We start from the raw sequence: 20,528 nt of genomic DNA on the forward strand, positions 1-20,528 counted from the left end.
AGAAGTTGGTTTAAAAGGACACAGGTGGTTACAACAAATAGCACTTGGTGTGTCTATGCCTGGAATTCTGGTTTCAGGAGGAGCAAACAGAAAAGAACAAGCAAAGCTAGTGGCTGGAAACATGGAAGTGCAGTGGATACCAGCACAAGGATGGTCTTCGGAATGGTTTTCCATGAGGAATGTCTGACACTGTGCCATTCATTGAAGGAAGAACTGAAACGGTGAAGTATGGCTACTTAGAGAAGTTCTCCCTCCTGGAAAGTCTTCTGAGAGCCCTCTTCATGTCTCTGTTCCTCAGACTGTAGATGAAAGGGTTCAGCATGGGTGTGACCACTGTGTACATCACTGAAGCTATTATGTTCTTGTCGTTAGAGGTGCTGGATGAGGGTAAAGTATAAAGTCCAATAATTGTTCCATAAAATAGGAAAACCACAGAGAGGTGGGAGCCACATGTGGACAATGCTTTGCAGATCCCCTTGGTGGAAGGGACCTTCAGGATGGTGGCCCCAATGCGACCATATGAGATCAGGATGCATACTAGTGGGAGGACAATGACAGCCACTCCTACTGTGAAAATGGCCAGCTCATTGAGGGATGTGTCTGAGCAGGAGAGCTTCAGCAGGGCATCAAGGTCACAGAAGAAATGGGGGATGCTGTGGTCAGCACAAAAGGACAGCCGGGTCAGGAGGAGGGTGTGACATAGGGCACTGGCACAGGAGAGAATCCAGGACACAGTTACTAGTAAGGTGCACAGCCCCTGTCCCAAGGTGGTGGAGTAGTGGAGAGGGTGGCAGATGGCCACATACCGATCATAGGCCATTGAGGTGAGCAGGAAATCATCAAGATCAGTAAAAAAGAGGAAGAAATATGTCTGTGTCACACACCCTATATAGGAGATGGATTGATGCTGCGTCTGCATGTTCATGAGCATCTTAGGGACGGTGACAGATGAGAAGGAGATGTCAGTGAGGGCCAAGTGGCTGAGGAAGAAGTACATGGGGGTGTGGAGGTGAGGGTCCAGCCTGATGAGCAGGACGATGAGCAGGTTGCCCAACACTGTAGTCAGGTACACGCCCACGAACAGAGCGAAGAACATACCCTGCTGCTCTGGCCGGATGGGGAGCCCCAGGAGGAGGAATTCAGAAATGCTGCTCTGGTTCTCCCTCCTCATGCTCCTTGTCTCTCTGCTTAGATTGGAAATGTCCCAGATGATAAATCATGATAACAACAATCACTGTAGGGCTACCTACTTTCCACTGAGGAATTCCTCAGGATATTCCTCACATGCTATCACCTCAATCCCCACTCTCCCCCAGTGGAGCAGGAGGAAGTTATCAGAGCTCCAATGAGCAATAATTGTCCTTCAGTGTATACCAGGGGAAACTTATTTATTTGTTTAACAATATGAGAGACAAGTTAAGTTCTATCAGGAGACTCTTTGCTGGAGAAAACAAAGACAAAGACCCTTCCTTCAGGGAGCTCATATGTTCAGGAGTAGCCTCTTCAGAAACTTGCTCAATTCATTGTATTTGTAATGAGATTTCTATTGGGTTCTGACTCCAAGACTTTCTAGTTATTTGCATCAACTTACTCTCTGCCAGTTTCATTTTGAACCTCTAGAGTATTCACAGTAACACTTACACATAGGGATTGTAGAAGAATTAAATGATTCAATGTGAGTTATGATATTAGTACAATGTTCACATAGTAAGGGCAGAGATACATCATTTAATATCTTCACACCAGTGTGAGTATCCAGATACATCCTGGATTAATCTTCAGAAACCCATTCATTACACCAGGAATAGGAGGAGACCAGGTAGCTGATCTCAAAGCTTTGTTAATCTACATGGGCTCCTAATGTCCCAAGGGAGATGCACGCGTGTGCGCGTGCACACACACACACACACCCTAGACCCTGTGGTTAATTTCCTGATAGAGCTTAACTTGATTAATTTTGTTTAATTTGGAGCAAAATAAATTGTATTTCACCCATCTCCATTGTTGTTCATTTCCCTGCATCTACCTTTAGTGAATCAAATTGCCTCAATCTAGGTAGTCATATGCAGTGAGGCACTGGAACATTTGCCCTAGGATATCAGAGACGGTATATGATAAGTGATGCCTATTAGAATTAATATTTATCTGATTTATATGGCTAGTCCACACTATCAGTCCTAATGTAATTGACATTTACTGAGTATGGGGTCTACTATGCACCAGACAAAATAAATGGATTTTAGTATACACATCATGTGTGTGTGATGCTCAAGCTAAGAGATGCTAAGAAACCAGCCCTTGATCACACAGCCAGTAACTGTGAGAGTCATCACTCTTTACTCAACTTTTTATTAAGTCTCTACTCTTATTTACATACTCTCCCTTCCCTTATTTAATTGATCAGAAGAGCAATGCTTTTGAGACATGTTATTTCTGTCTTTGAAAGAGGATTTCTATGCTTAATATGACCTCAACTACCAGTGCACCCATCTGCCAACTCTCATACATATATCCATTTAGATTCCCACAATCTACACTGTACAAATGGCTTCCATATGCCTTCAATTATATGCAGTCAGCATACATTTTGTGTCTGAGAAGGAGCGAAAACAGTGACTTATTTTCTTTCATTCTACTAATGTGAGAATGTATTTGGTGGTAGAACTTGATCTCTTACAAAATGTATTTGGTGGTAGAACTTGATCTCAAAGTCTGCTGATACTCTGTTCATTAGGGACAGACTTCCCATTTGGGGGTGGGGGAGTGGGTAATGGAATTAAAATACCCAAATGTCTAGAAGGGGCTTCACAGGTGGTGCTAGTGGTAAAGAACCCACCTGCCAATGCAGGAGACATAAGAGACATGGGTTCAATCCCTGTGACAGGAAGATACCCTGGAGGACAGCAGGGCAACCCACTCCAGTGTTCTGGCCTGGAGAATCCCATGGACAGAGGAGTCTGGCAGGCTACAGTCCATAGGGTTGCAAAGACAAGGACACAAGTGAAGCAACTAGCATGCATGATGCATGCCTAAAAGAAGAAACTGACATTAACACAAAGGACTGCATATCTGATAGTAGTAGATTCTTATTCCAAACCGAGGTGATTCTTAGGACCACAAGGACACTAGGAGGAAGGAGGTGACCTCCCACCCTATGGAGTCTGGATGCTTATTGACAATTTTTGGGTGAAACCTCAACCAAGAGCTCTGGTTTCTCTGGAAGGGAGAGTGCTGGATGGGGTGACCAGGAAGCCTGAAGCAGGCACAGAGCTGCATGTCAAGAGGTGAACCAGAAGAAAGTAAGCATTCCTCATGCGTTTAAATGGCAATGTGAGAGATACTCAGGACTGAAGCTGTAACCTAACTTTTGGGAGAGAAACTTTGCATGAACTTTCTGTTCTAACTGACATGACATATTCTCCCATGTTAGAGTTACTTGAAGAAGAGCCAGCCAGGGACATTAGCCTCTATTTGGGAAATAATATACAGCTAGCTAGGTCTTACTACATGCCTGACATGCAGACAATATCTCATAGCATATTGTTACCTTATTTTACATTTAAGGCTGCGAACCTCAGAGAGATCAAATGTTAAGCCCAGAAAACTATTGCATGGCACCACCAGATTCCTAGCGCACCAGAACCTGGACACTGAACCAGGTTACCATGCTCCTAAAGTGTCAATATGAACAATACCGAAGGCCCGAGTGGGACATGTTTAGGGTTCTGCGTACATTATAGGAAAAGTCAACTCACCAAGTCCAATGGCAGCAATAGGTCTTGAGGAGGATCCAATTTGAAAGTGCCTTGGTAGGTTCTGGTCTGAGTCAAGAGGAACACTGAAAAGACTGTCCTACACACAGGCACACGTGTGCATGTATACACAAACACACCTACACACACACACACACAGCTTTATTAGAATTTAATCCCTTGCATTTCCCCTATCACTTCTGGGTGAATTTAGTAGAGACGTGAGTCTGTTAAATATAGTACAGACACCTCTACACCTGTAATTTCTCTCTTTCTCCCACACATATACTTCACAACACACATACTGTTAAATGGTAATTTCCTATTCTCTCTGACATATGCATGCCATAGATGAAGATGATCAGGGTACAAATCTGTTTCACAGGAAGTTCATAAATAAGCATTCTCTCATAGAGGTAAAGCATACATAACGTACAAAGAGTCCCACAAAGAACTGACAAAAAAAAATGTAATAGAAATGCATATGTACAGGTACTCCCAGACAATCACAAATACTCAAATCACAACAACACAGAGAGTCACATAGACACTACACAGGCAACATAAGCTTAACCACTAAAGCACATATACTACCCATAGATTTCTAGCCATGCCTGGTCAATGCACATCCCAGGTGGAGATTTTCCATATATGAGTCAGCAACACACATGTAGAAAACACAGAACATGCACACTCAGTCTCATAATCACACACACATATCAGTTTACACAAGCCCCTCTGACCTATGTTTGTTATCAATATGCTCAAATTCCTTCTGCTTTGGGATATTACCTTAGTCCTTGCTTTCTTTCCAACAGATCCAGGAGCCAAAGGACAAGATACAGCCTCTGTGGTTCAGGGACTGCCATAGACTTGCATGTCGGTTTATCAGTAACAGAACAATGGGCGGGAGGCTTTTATTTTATAGCAGAAGGAAGACATGAGGGAAAAACACCCAGGATCATCAACAAAGAAACAGTCAATGTGGGCTAATTGAACAACATTCCTGCTGGCCTCTAGGGGAGGGGCCCGTGCAGGGGCCAGAGGTGCTGAAACCGTGGAGTCCCTGGGGACAGTGTTTCTGATGCTGGTGATAACTTGGTCTCCTTTCTGTCTAATATGCTTCTTTCAGGTGGGTGGCAAAGGGACCAAAGTCAGTCTTGGGCTTCATAAATGTTCATGGAGATAAAGTAAGCCTGCTCCCATATCAGAGCACGGCTCCTGAACATCTGGCACAAGCCATGCCTAGAATTCACTGGTCTCCCCCCTGCCTGGAGAGGCTCCTATAGAGCAGGGGCTGAGCCTAGCTCAGAAGATTGGAGAACAGAAGAATGTACCCCATAGGTCATGACAAAGACACTGTTGGAATTGATTTTGGACTCTGTCACTTACTGTGAGCTCCTAAACAAGAGCTCCTAAACAATATAATTCAGTTCTACAGTATTCAATCTGAAATGTAACTTGGGGTTACGAATCATACCTTCCTCAAGAGGTTGTTGTGAGGATTATATGAGATAATACACATTAGCATTCTTATCTCAGTGCCTGGTACATGAAAATGTGTAGTAATTATTAGAGGATACCAGCAATAATTTTTAAATCTCAGGATATTTAATTAACTTCATGTATTCATTTGTTCTTTCTGATATATATTGACTAAAGACTTTACAAAGGTGACAAGCTAGGCTGTGGAACACAGAGTGAATAAAATACAAACATACTGGAGTGGGTAGTCTTTCCCTTCTCCAGGGGATCTTCCCAACCTAGGGATCAAACATAGATCTCCTGCACTGCAGGCAGATTCTTTATCACCTGAGCGACCAGGGAAGTACATGTTATTTGGTATAGCTTGCAGTCTAAGGGGAGGAAACAAAAATCCAAAACAAAACAAGTCTACATAGTAAAACAAGAACACAAAAAATCAAAATAGTACAATCTATGACTTGGCAGTTGGTAAAAATCATCATGGTGTTAACAGATCAGGATAGGGATATGAGAAGTGACTAGAAACACATTTAAGCAAAGTGGTCAGAGTAGGCATCCTGAGAAAGTTAGATATGAATAAAAAATAGTTGATTCAAATGAGAATGTTTTCATAACCTTTAATGAAAGGAAGAAACTTCTTTCTGAGGAGGAAGCTTCACACTCCAACAAATAATTTATTAAATCTGTAGAGAACTGACTAATATACTAAATCCACATTTTGCCTTGCCATTCTCAACCCACAGTCACAGTTGCCACCACCATAATTTTTGGGATGGCCACCTCCAGTATTCTCCATCTCTCAAAAATGCATGATTTTCTAGGTCCTGCTAAAGGCTGTGTATCATTTTAAGAAGCTTCCCAAATCATCAGCCTTGAGACACACACATTTGCCTCCAAATATGATGAGGTTCGTTTATTCTGACCCTAAAAAGTTGCATGTATGCCAAAGACACTTTGGTTGATGTTTCTCTTTGTCCAGATGCCTAACACAGGCCTGCCCACATAGACAGGCTCAGTAATAGTTATAGTCAGTAGATCAGTTCCCTTTCTACAGACAAAAGAGTAACAAAGCTAAGTCAAAATCCAAAATACTGACAATGCTAAATGCTGGTGAGGATGCGGAGCAACAAGAACCCTGGTTCAGTGCTAGTAGGAATACAAATTGGTACAGCCACTATGGTAGACCCCTGTTTGTCTGAGGTCTAGAGGCTAGGAAGTCCAAGATCAAGGTGCCATCTGTTCATGTGTATGTCAAAATATCTTCAGTTGAACTTTTAAAAACTGTATGTCAATTACACTTCCAATAAAACTGTAAATAAAAATGAAAAATTAGAAATAAGCCGGAGTCCCCAAACAACAGAAATATTTTCCATTGAGACCTCCCCCCGCCATTATCTTAATTAACACAATTTTCACACTAGGGAATACTTTCCACACAAAGACATTTCACAGAAATATTAAACATGGAAATATGTTTTTATCCATCTTCATTTTTCAGAGCAGATTCCTTTGGAAGCCTGTCTTTTGCAGTCAGCCACTATCTAAAGAGATCAGAGTTATATCTGCCTTATTGCAATGTCTCATCAAGCAATGATTCTTTGTGTTCAGTTTTGGTTCATATTTCATTATCTACAAGGCTCCCAAGGATAAGATGCTCTTTCAGCTGTGGCAAAACTTTGGCAAAAATTTTTCCTGGATTCTACCATAAAAATTCTCGATAGAATTCTCAGTGTAGTTGTAGACATTTATTTTTTAGAATATGTATCTTGAATCAGTTCCCTGTGCTTTTCTTAATCACTTTAGTCCAAGTGTCATCATCTAGTATTCTTGACATAGGCATCAGAAACTTAAAGAATGAGAAGATACAGCTTTTAAAAATGTTATTTTTAAAAATAACATTAAAATTTAAAAACTGTTATTTGCTCTAACACATTCAAAGAGCAAATAAATTTGCAGTCAAATTTTCTTTTTCCTTAAAGAGGAAACATGTATCAAAATAAGGGGTCTTTTTGCCTGTTCATAACTATAAGTCAATAGTGTAATTGATAAAGATGACACTTCCTACTCATGACTTAAAAGACATTTGGTGCTTTGAAGATAGTGAAACGATGGTGTTTTAGTATGTTGCCTGATCCCAAGGCTTATGAAACAGAAAGAGACAAAAAATAAAGCTAAAGCAAAAAGAAGTTGGTTCAAAAAACACAGATGGTTACAACAAATAGCCCTTGCTATGTGTCTAGGCCTGGAACTCACTGGTTTCAGGAAGAACAAACAAAAGAACAAGCAAAGCAAGTGGCAGGAAGCAGGGATGCACAGTGGGTATGGCAACAGGCTGGTCCTTGGCATAGACATCCATGGGGGAATCTCTGACAGGTGCCATTTGGTTCTTCAGAATCAGAAGCTGAGAAGGTGAGGTATTGTTACTTAGAGAAGAAGATCTCCCACCTAGAAAGTCTCCCGAGAGCCCCCTTCATGTCCCTGTTCCTCAGACTGTAGATGAAAGGGTTCAGCATGGGCGTGACCACTGTGTACATCACTGAAGCAATTATGTCTTTGTCATTGGAGTTGTTTGATGGTGGGAAAATGTACAGAACCATAATTGTCCCATAGAATAGGAAAACCACAGAGAGGTGGGAGCCGCAGGTGGACAAGGCTTTGTAAATCCCTTTGGTCGAGGGGACTCTCAGGATGGAGACCCCGATGCGGACATAAGACACTAGGATGCCAGTGAGTGGTATGATGATTCCCAGTGCCCCCACAGTGAAGATGACCAACTCGTTGAGGGAGGTGTCTGAGCAGGAGAGCTTAAGCAGGGCAGCGAGATCACAAAAGAAATGAGGGATTGTGTTATCAGCACAGAAGGACAGCCGGGCCAGGCTGAGTGTGTGGGACATTGCACTGCCACAGGAGAAGATCCAGGACACAGCCACCAGTGAAATACACAGGTTTCCTCGCATGATGATGGTGTAGTGGAGAGGGTGACAGATGGCCACGTACCTGTCATAGGCCATCACTGCAAGAAGAAGATTATCAACACAACCAAAAAATATGAAAAAATACATCTGTGTTACACACCCTGCATAGGGGATCGATTGATCCCGAGTATGCATGTTTATCAGCATCTTAGGGACAGTGACAGATGAAAAGGAGACATCAGTGAGGGCCAAGTGGCTGAGGAAGAAGTACATGGGGGTGTGGAGGTGAGGGTCCAGCCTGATGAGCAGGATGATGAGCAGGTTGCCCAGCACCGTGGTCAGGTACATGCCCAGGAATAGGGCGAAAAACACGCCCTGCTGCTCTGGCCAGATGGGGAGCCCCAGGAGGAGGAACTCGGACACGCTGCTCTGGTTCTCCCTCCTCATGCTCCTCTCCTGTCTGCTGGGGATGAAGGATAGAGGGAAATGTCAGAAGCTTTGACCACACTAGGGTCTCAAAGTTACTCTCAGAGAAAAAGAATTTTCTCCTAAATTTCTTTTATCACCTAGTATTGCCAGAGCAAGTGACATGTCCTCAATGCTCAAAATGGTTCCTTTTGATGAAAACCAGAGCAAATTCATTCTTCAGTTTTCTTTTTAATTAAGCGTGTTTCTGGCATTAAGATTTTGACTGGAGATACAGGAATAAATAGGACACACAGGACCGCTTCTCTCTGGATACTAACCCTCTAGGGAACACCTTCCAAAGGACTGACCAACATTATGGACCTGAAGCCAGATTCCTCGTGTTGCGATCCTGGCCCCACCTCTTTTTAGCTAAATGACTTGGGTTGCTAAATCTCTCTTGCCCTCACATGTGCCTCTATAATGCAAAGATACTAACATCACACAGTCATAGAGTTAATAAGAGCGTTCTATTTCAATGCATATTAATATCTAAGAACAGTGTCCTACATAAAATACATACAAGATTTTCTCAATTATTTTTTGATAGGACACGTATCCAAAAAACTCAGTATCAAATTCAAGGATTTAATAAAACAGTATTATGAGATGGTCAGCACAAAGGTCCAAGAAACTGGCCTAAAATTTGCATCTATCTGAGCACACACACACTAAGGTGAACAGAATTCAGATATCACTGGGGTCAGTTCCCTGGTAGAACTTGTCTTAATGCGTGTTTATCTTCTGGCCAAGAAATAAACCTTCTTTCTGTACATGTATCTCCATCCATTTCTGGTGCTTCATGTTGGCTCAGATCTGAGTGTTCATAGGTGGGAAGACACCTGAGATCTGAGACGTGGGGTCTGAGAGCTGAGAGATACTGAAGGATTGGAGGGTCTACTAGAATTCAGTTGCCTGACTGACCATTCACTACTTCCCAAAATTGATCTTCACACTGGATAACTACTGACATTGAATGAACACTATGTCAAACTAAGACATTTTTGGAAAATAGCCTCACTAATTTTTTTCAACAGTCCTAAGAGGTAGGTGTTATCAAACTTCCTTGTAAACTTACTGAGAAGCAGTAGGAAGCTAGCATGGTCATACAGTAACTTCCATAGTCACAACTGTCTCTTGTGTTTTTTTTAATGTGTTGGAATCTCTGCTCTTGTGACTTTACTATTTCTCTTTCTCTTTAGTTAGACAGAATAGGCAGGATCTTAAGAAATGTTATTTTAAAATTTGAAGGATTCTCTCTGCTCAGATAACTGTCAATACTCAAATTCCTGCAGCCCTTTAGTTTGTAAATGGTTTTTATTTGCCTTCAATTTTGTTCAGTCCATCAGTGTTTATTTGTATCTGGAAAATAGTAATTTTTCCCCATCATTTCACTAACAGGAGTAATGAAATAAATTAAATAATCTCACATAGATACTGTATAGTGGAGTCTGGACTCAAAGGTTGATTTTCTGATAATATTTCCACTAGAGAGAGGACCCACTCATTTATTTTTATGGGTGGTAGAGAGGCAACATTTAAATGTGAAATATGAAAAGTTAAAATGAAAAGGTAAAATACACTTGGGAGAAAGATAAACATTAACATTGTATAAGGATCTCTCACTAGATGCTTGCTCCAGACCAGGAAGTTGCTTGAGGTCATTAATTGACTCAGTTCATAGGGTAGAAGAAGGGTCCAGGCTCTGGACTATTCTGCCAAGGACTGCCTTCTCCCTGAAAGTTGCTAGGTCAGACTTAACCCAGGATCGCAAAGATCTCCTGGAGGAGAAACAGACCACATGATGACAACAAAGAGCTGGGAATAATACAGAAGTGGTTCTGTGATTCCATCAACACCATGTGGAAAGAGGTGGCCACAGAATTGCTCAGTAATAAAGAGAAGTGGCAACGTGGGGGAGTGCGGCCTGGAGAAGGTTGGGAAAGAGCCTATGGATGGGCTTAATTTTCCTGTCTTCATACCAAATTTTGCCTCCTGAGTAGTGGAGAAATGGAGGGTCAGTTGTCTTAGCCTCCATGAGTCTACAATTTGCTATTGAATAAGAGCTTGCAATGTGTCTAGAACGTCTGAAGCACCTTACACACAAGATCTTTCAGCAATCATCAGGATTCCATTGACAGTAGAGGATGCTGAGCATCACCAAAGCCAAATCCAAAGCTATTAAGTGGGGAAAAGACAAAGATTTGAATGTAGACATCTGTGACATCAGAAATGAGCATTTTGTTTCTAAAATGTATTACCAAAATTGAAGAAGTATGTCAAAAGTGTTGGGTTTCCACTACTATTGGAATATTTACATCACTGACAAATGGATGTCAGAAGTCCCTCAAAGTGGGCTTCCTTTGGAGCTGCCTGTGTGGATTCTGGTCTCAGCCAAATGGAAAGCTAAAATATGAGACCATTATGCACACACACACACACACACACACACACACACACACACACACCTGTATCTTCTGTGTGAAGTAAGTCAAGATGTGGGGTTTTTTACACAAAGGCACTCACACAGTGTCACAGACAAACACTTGCCAAATGGATTTTTATTTTTCTCTAACTTGGGCTTCCCAGGAAGCACAGTGGCACACAGGAGACCCAGGTTCAATCCCTGGGTTGGTAAAATCCCCTGAAGTAGGAAATGGCAACCCACTCCAGTATTCTTGCCTGGAAAATTCCATGGACTAGAAGACCCTGGTGGGCTACAGTCCATGGAGTCACAAAATAGTCAAAAATGACTTTGCACACACATACACACACACGTGCTCAAACTATTAATAGGTGAATACAGTCAGGATGTAAGTCAGCTTCAAATCTATGCAAAACTCACAAACAAAATGCACATGTGCAGTGCAGCTACATACAAACTCTCAAGCATCCTATACCACAGACATTGTAGACCAAAAAGTCACACATATTCAAATCATGAGTCATGCAGAAGGCCTTACATTCAGCACGCAGCAATGAATGGAAGTAAAAGGAGCACACACTGATAGGAAATTTCCAGCTTCTCTGGAAATCCAATTACACATACACACATAGTCATAAAACACAACACACACACACAGATACATGCAATGTCTCTCATGGTCACACATGCACACATTTACACACAGACACACATGTACGACTATGGAGATTTCTGGGCTTCTTCTGAGCTATAGCAGTGCTATGAGTTCAGATACCTTCTGTTTCTTTCTGTTACCTGAATCTTCACTTTCTCCCCAAAAGACCCAGCATCCAAAGAAAAAGAGCAAACCTTGGTGGCCCGAGGACCTTTACAGACTCTCATGTCTGTTCAGCAGCCTCAAAATAACAGGCAAGAAGGTCTCCTTTGACTCATCAGAAAGAAACCCCAGAGGGAAACAGCCACCAATCCCTGACTAGAGAAGCAGTTAACTGGGGGCTAATTGCCCAGGTTCCTCCTGGCCCCCAGATGGGGAGTATGTTTAGGGTCCAGAGGGACTGAGCTATACCTGGGGCCACAGGAGATATTCTCCCTAAAGTCAGTGGTACCCTGGGCTTCTGGTCAAATCTCTGGGTGGGAAGTGGAAGTTCCCCTATTGCCCACAGCTTCTGCGCTGTGAGTTCAGGTTCTCTGTACAGACAGTGTAAGAAACTCAGCAAGCTTCTGCAGGCTCCCCAACACCTACACAGGCTTCCATTAAAACACAGAGAACCTTAAAATGTACAGGGCTTTTTGATAGCAGCCATTCTGACCAACGTGAGATAGTACCTCATTGTGGTTTTAATTTGCATTTCTCTGAAAATGAGTGATGTTGAGCATAAATGCTGGAAAGCGTGCAGAGAAAACAGAGCCCTCTTACACTGTTGGTGGGAAGGCAAACTAGTACAGCCATTATGGAGAACAGCATGCAGATTCCTTAAAAAACTGGAAATAGAATTGCCATACGATCCAGCAATCCCACTACAGGTCATACACACTGAGGAAAACAGAATTGAAATAGACACGTGTACCCCAGTGTTCATCACAGCAGTGTTTACAATAGCTAGGACATGGAAGCAACCTAGATGTCCATTGGCAGATGAATGGATAAGAGAGCTGTGGTACATACACACAATGGAATATTACTCAGCTATTAAAAAGAATGCATTTGAATCAGTTCAAATGAGGTGGATGAAACTGGAGCCTATTACACAGAGTCAGTAAGTCAGAAAGAAAAACACGAATACAGTATATTAACACATATATATGGAATTTAGAAAGATGGCAACAATGCAAGACAGCAAAAAAGTCACAGATGTAAAGAACAGACTTTTGGACTCTGTGGGAGAAGGCGAGGGTGGGATGACTTGAGAGAAGAGCATTGAAACACATATATTACCGTATGTGAAATAGATCGCCAGTCCAGGTTCGATGCATAAGACAGGCTACTCAGGGCTGGTGCACTGGGATGACCCTGAGAGGTGGGATGGGGAGCGAGGTGGGAGGCGGGTTCAGGATGGGGGACACATGTACACCCATGGTTGATTCGTGTCAATGTATGGCAAAAACCACTACAATATTGTAAAGTAATTAGCCTCCAATTAAAATAAATGAATTAATTTTTGAAAATGTACAGGACTCTCTACTCCTGAGGAGTAGGGAGATTGAAGTAGGGCTTCCCTTGTAGCTCAGCTGGTAAAGAATTCACCTGCACTGTGGGAGAGTGGGGTTTGATACCTGTGTTGGGAAGATCCCCTGGAGAAGGGAGAGGTTGCACTCCTGTATTCTGGCCTGGAGAATTTCATGGACTGTATGATCCATGGGGTTGCAAAGAGTTGGACGTGACTGAGCGACTTTCACATTCACTTTCACTGAATCTATAACTCTGGAAAAAAGACTCAGGGTTCTCCCTCTAGTAAGAGAGCACACCTGAGCAAGTTATCAAAGAGTTCAGATTCAGCTTCTTCAACTTGGAAACAATGATCATATTCTTCATGTGAGTTTGAAGGATGCTTACGTGAGCACATAATGAAAGCTTAACAAATGGTAAGGTTTCTTGTCAGTGTCTTTGTATCACTAAGGATCGGCTATGGCTCGCAATAGACAATTCTGTTTAGTAATTGTTGAATGAATTCATCTGTTCATTTATTCATTCATTCATTCACTTAAATAATCATTAAGACTCTCTTTAAAGTAAACACTGATTTATGCTCTGGAGACAAAACAGCAAATAATATCAACAGAAATAAATCCTTTTTGTGGAACACATACTCAAGTGGGAGGGGGTGTAGAAAAAAATGGTTAATGCAAAACGAATGGCAGGTAAATGGTGAAAAGTGCTGGGGTCTGATAAAAATCAGGCATGGAGCTAGGGAGAATCAAGAAGCTCAGAAAATACCTAATGTTACAAGATAACTTTTTCTCAGAAACCTAGACATTTCTCCAATCAAGTGGCTCCAGGTCTGTAAACTGGTTTGCACTACTTTACACCCATAAGATTGGCTAAAATGGAAAGAACCACTGATATAAAATGTTGTTGAAGCTATGACACAAGTGGAACTCATTTACACTGGTCAGTTTGGAAATTTACTTAAAAGTTAAATATATGCAAAAAAAGATAACTAATAAGGAACTACTGCATAATACAGAGAACTCTACTCAATACTCTGTGATGACCTATATGGAAAAAGAATCTTAAAAAAAAAGAGTGGATATATGTATATGTATAACTGATTCACTTTGCTGAACAGCAACTAACACAACTTTGGACATAAACTATATTCCAACAAATATTTTAAAAATAGAAGTAATGTAAAGGAGAAAAGTTCAACATGTACTACCTAGCACAATTAGATTTGTCCAGAGAAAATGAATGTATATACCTATACATAGACTTACACAAGAATGTTCATAACAGCTTTATTTAATAGCCAGAAACTGGAAACAGCCCACATACCCATCAAAAAAAAATCTGTGGTCTGTCCATACAATGGAATACTACTCACCAATTTTTTAAAAATGAACTACTGATGCACAATACAACATGAATGAACCTCAAAATGCTTGTGCTGAGTGAAAGCAGGCAGCAAGAAAAGAACACACACTGTAATAAACTTAATAACTTCTTAAATAAACTTGTAGAAGATGCAAACTAACCCATGCGACAGAAACAGATTAGTGTTTTCTCTGGCGACAGATGGGAAGAGCAAAGGGAGAGCAGCCATTAGGAAAATTCATGATCATGATGGGTTATGCAAATGTCAAAACTAGGCAAATAGTGTACTTTAGCTATACAAAGTTTATTGCATGTCATTTATAACCCTCCAAAGCCAGGTGTTTTTAAAGAAACAATAGCAAAATCAAGTATGACCATGTTTTTCCTCTACTGAATTCCTTTCAATGGGTTCCCAAATCCTCAGAATGAAAACCAGAAAGTCTACTAGAATGGTTAATTTTATGTGTCAACTTGGCTAGGCTGCAGGACCCAGATATTTGGTCAAACACAACTCTAGATGTTTCCATGAAGGTATTTTTGGATGAGATTAACATTGCAATCCGGACTCTGATTAAAGCAGATTGTCCCCCATAATGGAGGTGGGCCTTATTCAATCAGTTGAAAGAAGTGTTAATCACTCAGTTGTGTCTGACTCTGTGTGGCCTATGGATTGTAGCCCACCAGGCTCCTCTGTCCATGGAATTCTCCAGGCAAGAGTACTGGAGTGGGTTGCCATTTCTTTCTCCAGGGGATCTTCCCGACCCAGGAACTGAACTCAAATCTCCCACAGTGCAGGCAGACTCTTTACTGACTGAGCCACTAGAAGAAGAATGATTCCCCTAAAGAAGAGGCACTTTTGTCCCCAGACTACCTTCAGACTCAAACTGCAACTTGTCCATGGGTTCCAGGCTGCCAACCCACACTGCCAAATTTGGACTTGCTAGTATCTGCAATTACACAAGCCAATTCCAATGAGTCTCTCTCTCTCTCTCACACACACACAGAGACACACACATGCACACATCCCATTTGTTCTATTTCTCTAGAGAACCTTGACTAGTACACCTGCTATGACCTTAAGTACCCTACAGATCTGGTTCTCTGATATCTCTAAACTTACCACCTGCCATCCCTCCCCTACTCGTCCCTGTCCAGCTATAGAGGCCCTTCAGTGTCCTTGGAATAGCCAGGCACCATCTCACCTCAGAGCATTTCTAGCTGCTAATTTCTATGCTTCAAATACTTTTGCCCAGATACCTCCATGGCTCACTTCCCTGTCCTCACTAACAACTTTGGATGCTATCCCTTTAGTGAACTCTACCTGGACCACATGAAATCAAATTATGAGCCTCACCCCTAACACTCTTGGATCCCCTTTTTGTGAAAGTTGGGCTTTGCTGATGGCTCAGACCGTAAAAGAATCTGCCTGCACTGTGGGAGACATGAGTTTGATCCCTGGGTTGGGAAGATCCTCTGGAGAAGGGACCGGCTGCCCTACTCTAGCATTCTGGCTTGGAGAATTCCATGGACAGAAGAGCCTGGCAGGCTACGGCCCATGGAGTTGCAAAGAGTCAGACCTCACCCCTAGCACCCTTGATCCCCCTTTTTAAGTTTCCTTTATTCATAGTTTTTACCTACCAACAAACCTAGAATTTATTTATATCAGACATCTTCCGTAGAGTTTACATTCCAGTAAAGTAATGACAAAAAATAAGTAAAGGTAATGGTGTGTTGGAAGGTTCAAAACTACTATGGAAAAAAAAGGAGCATAATGAGCAGGATCAGGAGTGCTGAAATGTAAACTCTACAAGGGGATCAATTTTTTTAACTTGTATTACTAGAATGTAGAGATTGCCTGACCCATAGTAGTCATGCAATAAATATTTTTGTGTGCATAAACTGTGAGTTCATGCATTTAGTTTTATCCTAACAAAAGTGTGATATCTGGGTAAAAGACAACACTTACTTTCCCATGCTAAAAGTAATCAGACAGCAGAAGCCTGTTCTCAACACAAAAATCCAGTTTTGAGGGGAAAAATTGTAGTCTTCCTCGGATGGAGAAATTTGGTAATCAGTTTGACCACTCTGTGGTCTGCTACTGTCACAGGTGCAATCAAATTAGAGTCTATTTCAGTTTTAGCAAACCATCAAAAGTACTTAAGTAGCTAGATTCTGCATTGAGAAGCTAGCATTCTGGACTTCATTAAAACTAAAAATTAGAAACTTAGCTGAATATTTGTGCCTGGAAAACACTAGACAAGAAAGAAGAAATAAGGGACTGGTTTATGTCTAATTTATTTCAACATATAGAAACTCTAAGTTATAATGAAAAGTTATATCACCTATTACTAAGGATGGTTCTTTAACTTATCAGAAGAACATTCCCTAAAACTTGATCTGACTCTACTTGAGATTCCAAAATGCTCATTTCATCATAGAAAGTGAAGTTCTGTAACAAGTTGGAGAATTCTGACCATCCACCACTTGAGGATCAGAAACCCAGCGTTTGAGAGGAACATGTGTGCAGGTTTGCTAAGTGGCTTCAGTCTGACTCTTTGCGACCCTGTGGTTTGTAGCCCACCAGGCTCCTTTGTCCATGGAATTCTCCAGGCAAGAATACTGGAGTGGGTTGCATGCTCTACTCCAGAGGATCTTCCTGACCCAGGGATCTAACCCTCACCTCCTGCATTGGCAGGCGGTTTCTTTACAGCTAGAGCCACCAGGGAAGCCCATGAAGGTACAGCTTGGTCCAAAATATAACCATATTTCACACCTCTAATCTTAGCCTAAATTTAAAACAATCCTGGCTTCATCATTAAAAAGGAAGCGTAAAATGCTACTGTCATGTTTTCCTTTTAAGAGAGGTGGTTGATGTGTGTTGTTGTCTTAGCAAGTCTTTCTCTTTTCAGGAAGATAAAACAATAGGGCAGCATACTCATAAAACCTTCCTGGTGGTCCAGTGGTTAAGAATTTGCCTTGCAAGCAGGGGGCACAGGGTCGACTTCCAGTTGGGAAACTAAGATCCTACATGCCATGAAGCAGCTAAGCCTGTGTGCGGCAATTTCTGAGCCCCTGGGCCACAACCAGAGAGTCCGTGTGCTGCAAAGAGAGATCTCACATGATGCAACAAAGATCCTGTGTGTTGCAGCTAAAAGACAGACAAATAAATAAATACTAAAAAACAAAACAAAAACAAAAACACATAGCACAATGTATTCAGAATGATCAATCACATATCTCACTAATATGGAGTTTGGTGCTTTGAAGACCACAAGTTGTATGTGTGTTGTGGGGCAATGGAAGAATGAATGGAAAGCAGATATGACTAAAATGAAAGGAACTGGCCCAGTAACATAGTGACCATTTAAAGAATAACTGGGAAGATGCTAGAGACATGTGTGGTCAACACACAACTTTTTAAGAGGGCGTTTCTGACAAAGTCAGTGGGTTTAAATAAGAACTTAGTTAGGTGATTCTCACTTGATGAGAAGGTTATTGCTTCTGAAAAGAATTCCCAGAGCCAATTTCATGTCTCTGTTCCTTAGGCTGTAGATGAAGGGGTTCAGCATGGGGGTCACCACTGTGTACATCAGTGAGGCAATCGTGTCTTTGTCCTTGGACTTGCCTGATGAGTTGGAAAAGTATAGCGCCATAATGGTTCCATAGAATAGAGACACCACAGAGAGGTGGGAGCCACAGGTGGACAGGGCTTTGCAGATCCCCTTGGTAGAAGGGACCTTCAGGATGGAGACCCCAATGAGGCCATAAGAGATCAGGATGCCACTCAGTGGGAGAATGACAACTGCAGTCCCTACAGTGAATATGAGCAGCTCATTGAGAGAGGTGTCTGAGCAGGAGAGCTTGAGCAGGGCAGCAAGGTCACAGAAGAAATGTGGGATGATGTTCTCCACACAGAAGGACAGCTGAGCCAGGAGGATGGTGTGGGACAGGGCACTGACACAAGAGAGGAGCCAGGATCCAGCCAGCAGAAACATACACAGCCCCCTGCTCATGATGGTGGTGTAGTGGAGAGGGTGACAGATGGCCACGTACCTGTCATAAGCCATCACTACAAGAAGAAGGTTATCGACGCAGCCAAAAAGTAGGAAAAAATACATCTGTGCTACACACCCTGCATAGGGGATGGATTGATCCTGGGTTTGCATGTTTATCAGCATGTTAGGGACAGTGACAGATGAAAAGGAGACATCAGTGAGGGCCAAGTGGCTGAGGAAGAAGTACATGGGGGTGTGGAGGCGAGGGTCCAGCCTGATGAGCAGGATGATGAGCAGGTTGCCCAGCACTGTGGTCAGGTACATGCCCAGGAACAGGGCAAAGAACACACCCTGTTGCTCTGGGCAGATGGGGAGACCCAGGAGGAGGAACTCAGACACGTGGCTCTGGTTCTCAGGCCTCATGCTCTTCTTATCTCCACTGGGGATGAACAGAATGGGAAAGGTCAGGAACTTAGACATATTGAACATGTTAACTACCACATGGTTACATACTTTCTCCCAGTGGCCGTGTCATTGTACAGACAAATCTCACTGCATTTCACTCAGACATTGATGCCTCATCCAGTGTAGTGAGAACAATGAAAATGTGATCTGTCTGAGTGCTGACACAGTCACTTGGAGACACATTAATGAATGAATATCAACCAGACTCTTCAGTGGAAATCATAACACATCATTCTTTTTTAAACATAGTGGAGACACTACTATAGACATTAGAGGGAGAGTAATAAATAAGATACAGTCCCTTCCATGACTTTACAACCAGCCTGCTTACGCTCTTGTGTCTGTCTTGTGCATGCAAAGACAAAAACACACACTCACACAGATACCACTTAAAGCGTTATTGTAAAAGTAATACACCATGTACAAAATAAGCGCTCAGCCCATAAATTCACCTCTTATCATTAGAATGACATAGAAATAAAAAATGGAGGGAGGGAGAGAGGAAGGGAGAAAGGAAGTAATGAAACATTATGTCAGTTCCTCAGAAAATTAAGCATAGAATTACCATATGATTCAGAAATTTCAGGACTTCCCTGGTGGCTCAGTGGTAAAGTATCTGCCTGCAATGCAGGAGACTCAGGTTCAATCCCTGGGTTGGGAAGATTCCCTGGAGAAGGAAATGGCAACCCACACTATTATTCTTGCCTGTAGAATTCCATGGACAGAGGAGCCCGGTAGGCTATATATAGTCCATGGGGTCACAAAAGAGTTCAGTTCAGTTTAGTTCAGTCACTCAGTCGTGTCCGACTCTTTGCAACCCCATGAACCGCAGCAAAATACAGTGAGATTTGTCTGTATATTGACACAGCCATTGGGAGAAATTGGTAATGTATGGTAATTGCTATGCTCAGTATGTCTAAGTTCCTGACATTTCCTACTTTCATCCATCACCAACTTCCGGAGTCCACCCAAACCTACGTCCATAGAGTCAATGATGCCATCCAACCATCTCATCCTCTGTCATCCCCTTCTCCTCCTAATCTCAATCTTTCCCAGCATCAGGGTCTTCTCCAATGAGTCAGCTCTTTGATTCAGGTGGCCGAAGTATTGGAGTTTCAGCTTCAACCTCACTCCTTCCAAGGAACACCCAGGACTGATCTCCTTTAGGATGGACTGGTTGGATCTCCTTGCAGTCCAAGGGACTCTCAAGAGTCTTCTCCAACACCACAGCTCAAAAGCATCAATTCTTCAGCACTCGGCCTTCTTTATAGCCCAACTCTCACATCCATACGTGACCACTGGAAAAACAATAGCCTTGACTAGACGGACCTTTGTTGGCAAAGTAATGACTCTGCTTTTTAATATGCTATCTAGGTTGGTCATAACTTTCCTTCCAAAGAGTAAACATCTTTTAATTTCATGGCTGCAGTCACCATCTGTAGTAATTCTGGAGCCCAGAAAAATTAAGTCAGCCACTGTTTCCCCATCTATCTG

General features: G+C 42.1%; 3 protein-coding genes and 1 non-coding gene across 4 annotated transcripts; 1 reads left to right on the plus strand and 3 right to left on the minus strand.

Annotated features, from left to right (window-relative positions):
* Positions 1-232: 232 nt before the first annotated feature.
* Positions 233-1,171, minus strand: LOC136162693 (olfactory receptor 1J4-like). The gene has a single exon (XM_065927160.1). The coding sequence runs from the start codon at positions 1,169-1,171 to the stop codon at positions 233-235; it is 939 nt and encodes a 312-aa protein (XP_065783232.1).
* A 6,486-nt stretch (positions 1,172-7,657) lies between these two features.
* LOC136163922 (olfactory receptor 1J4-like) lies at positions 7,658-8,599 on the minus strand. Its single transcript, XM_065928750.1, has one exon. The coding sequence runs from the start codon at positions 8,597-8,599 to the stop codon at positions 7,658-7,660; it is 942 nt and encodes a 313-aa protein (XP_065784822.1).
* A 9,451-nt stretch (positions 8,600-18,050) lies between these two features.
* On the minus strand, positions 18,051-18,992 carry LOC136162694 (olfactory receptor 1J4-like). The gene has a single exon (XM_065927161.1). The coding sequence runs from the start codon at positions 18,990-18,992 to the stop codon at positions 18,051-18,053; it is 942 nt and encodes a 313-aa protein (XP_065783233.1).
* A 632-nt stretch (positions 18,993-19,624) lies between these two features.
* TRNAC-GCA (transfer RNA cysteine (anticodon GCA)) lies at positions 19,625-19,695 on the plus strand. Its single transcript has one exon. It is a non-coding gene; the product is annotated as a tRNA-Cys (tRNA).
* The last annotated feature ends 833 nt before the right edge of the window (positions 19,696-20,528 follow it).

This window comes from Muntiacus reevesi, chromosome 3 (assembly GCF_963930625.1).
Source record: "Muntiacus reevesi chromosome 3, mMunRee1.1, whole genome shotgun sequence".
Lineage (NCBI taxonomy): Eukaryota > Metazoa > Chordata > Mammalia > Artiodactyla > Cervidae > Muntiacus > Muntiacus reevesi.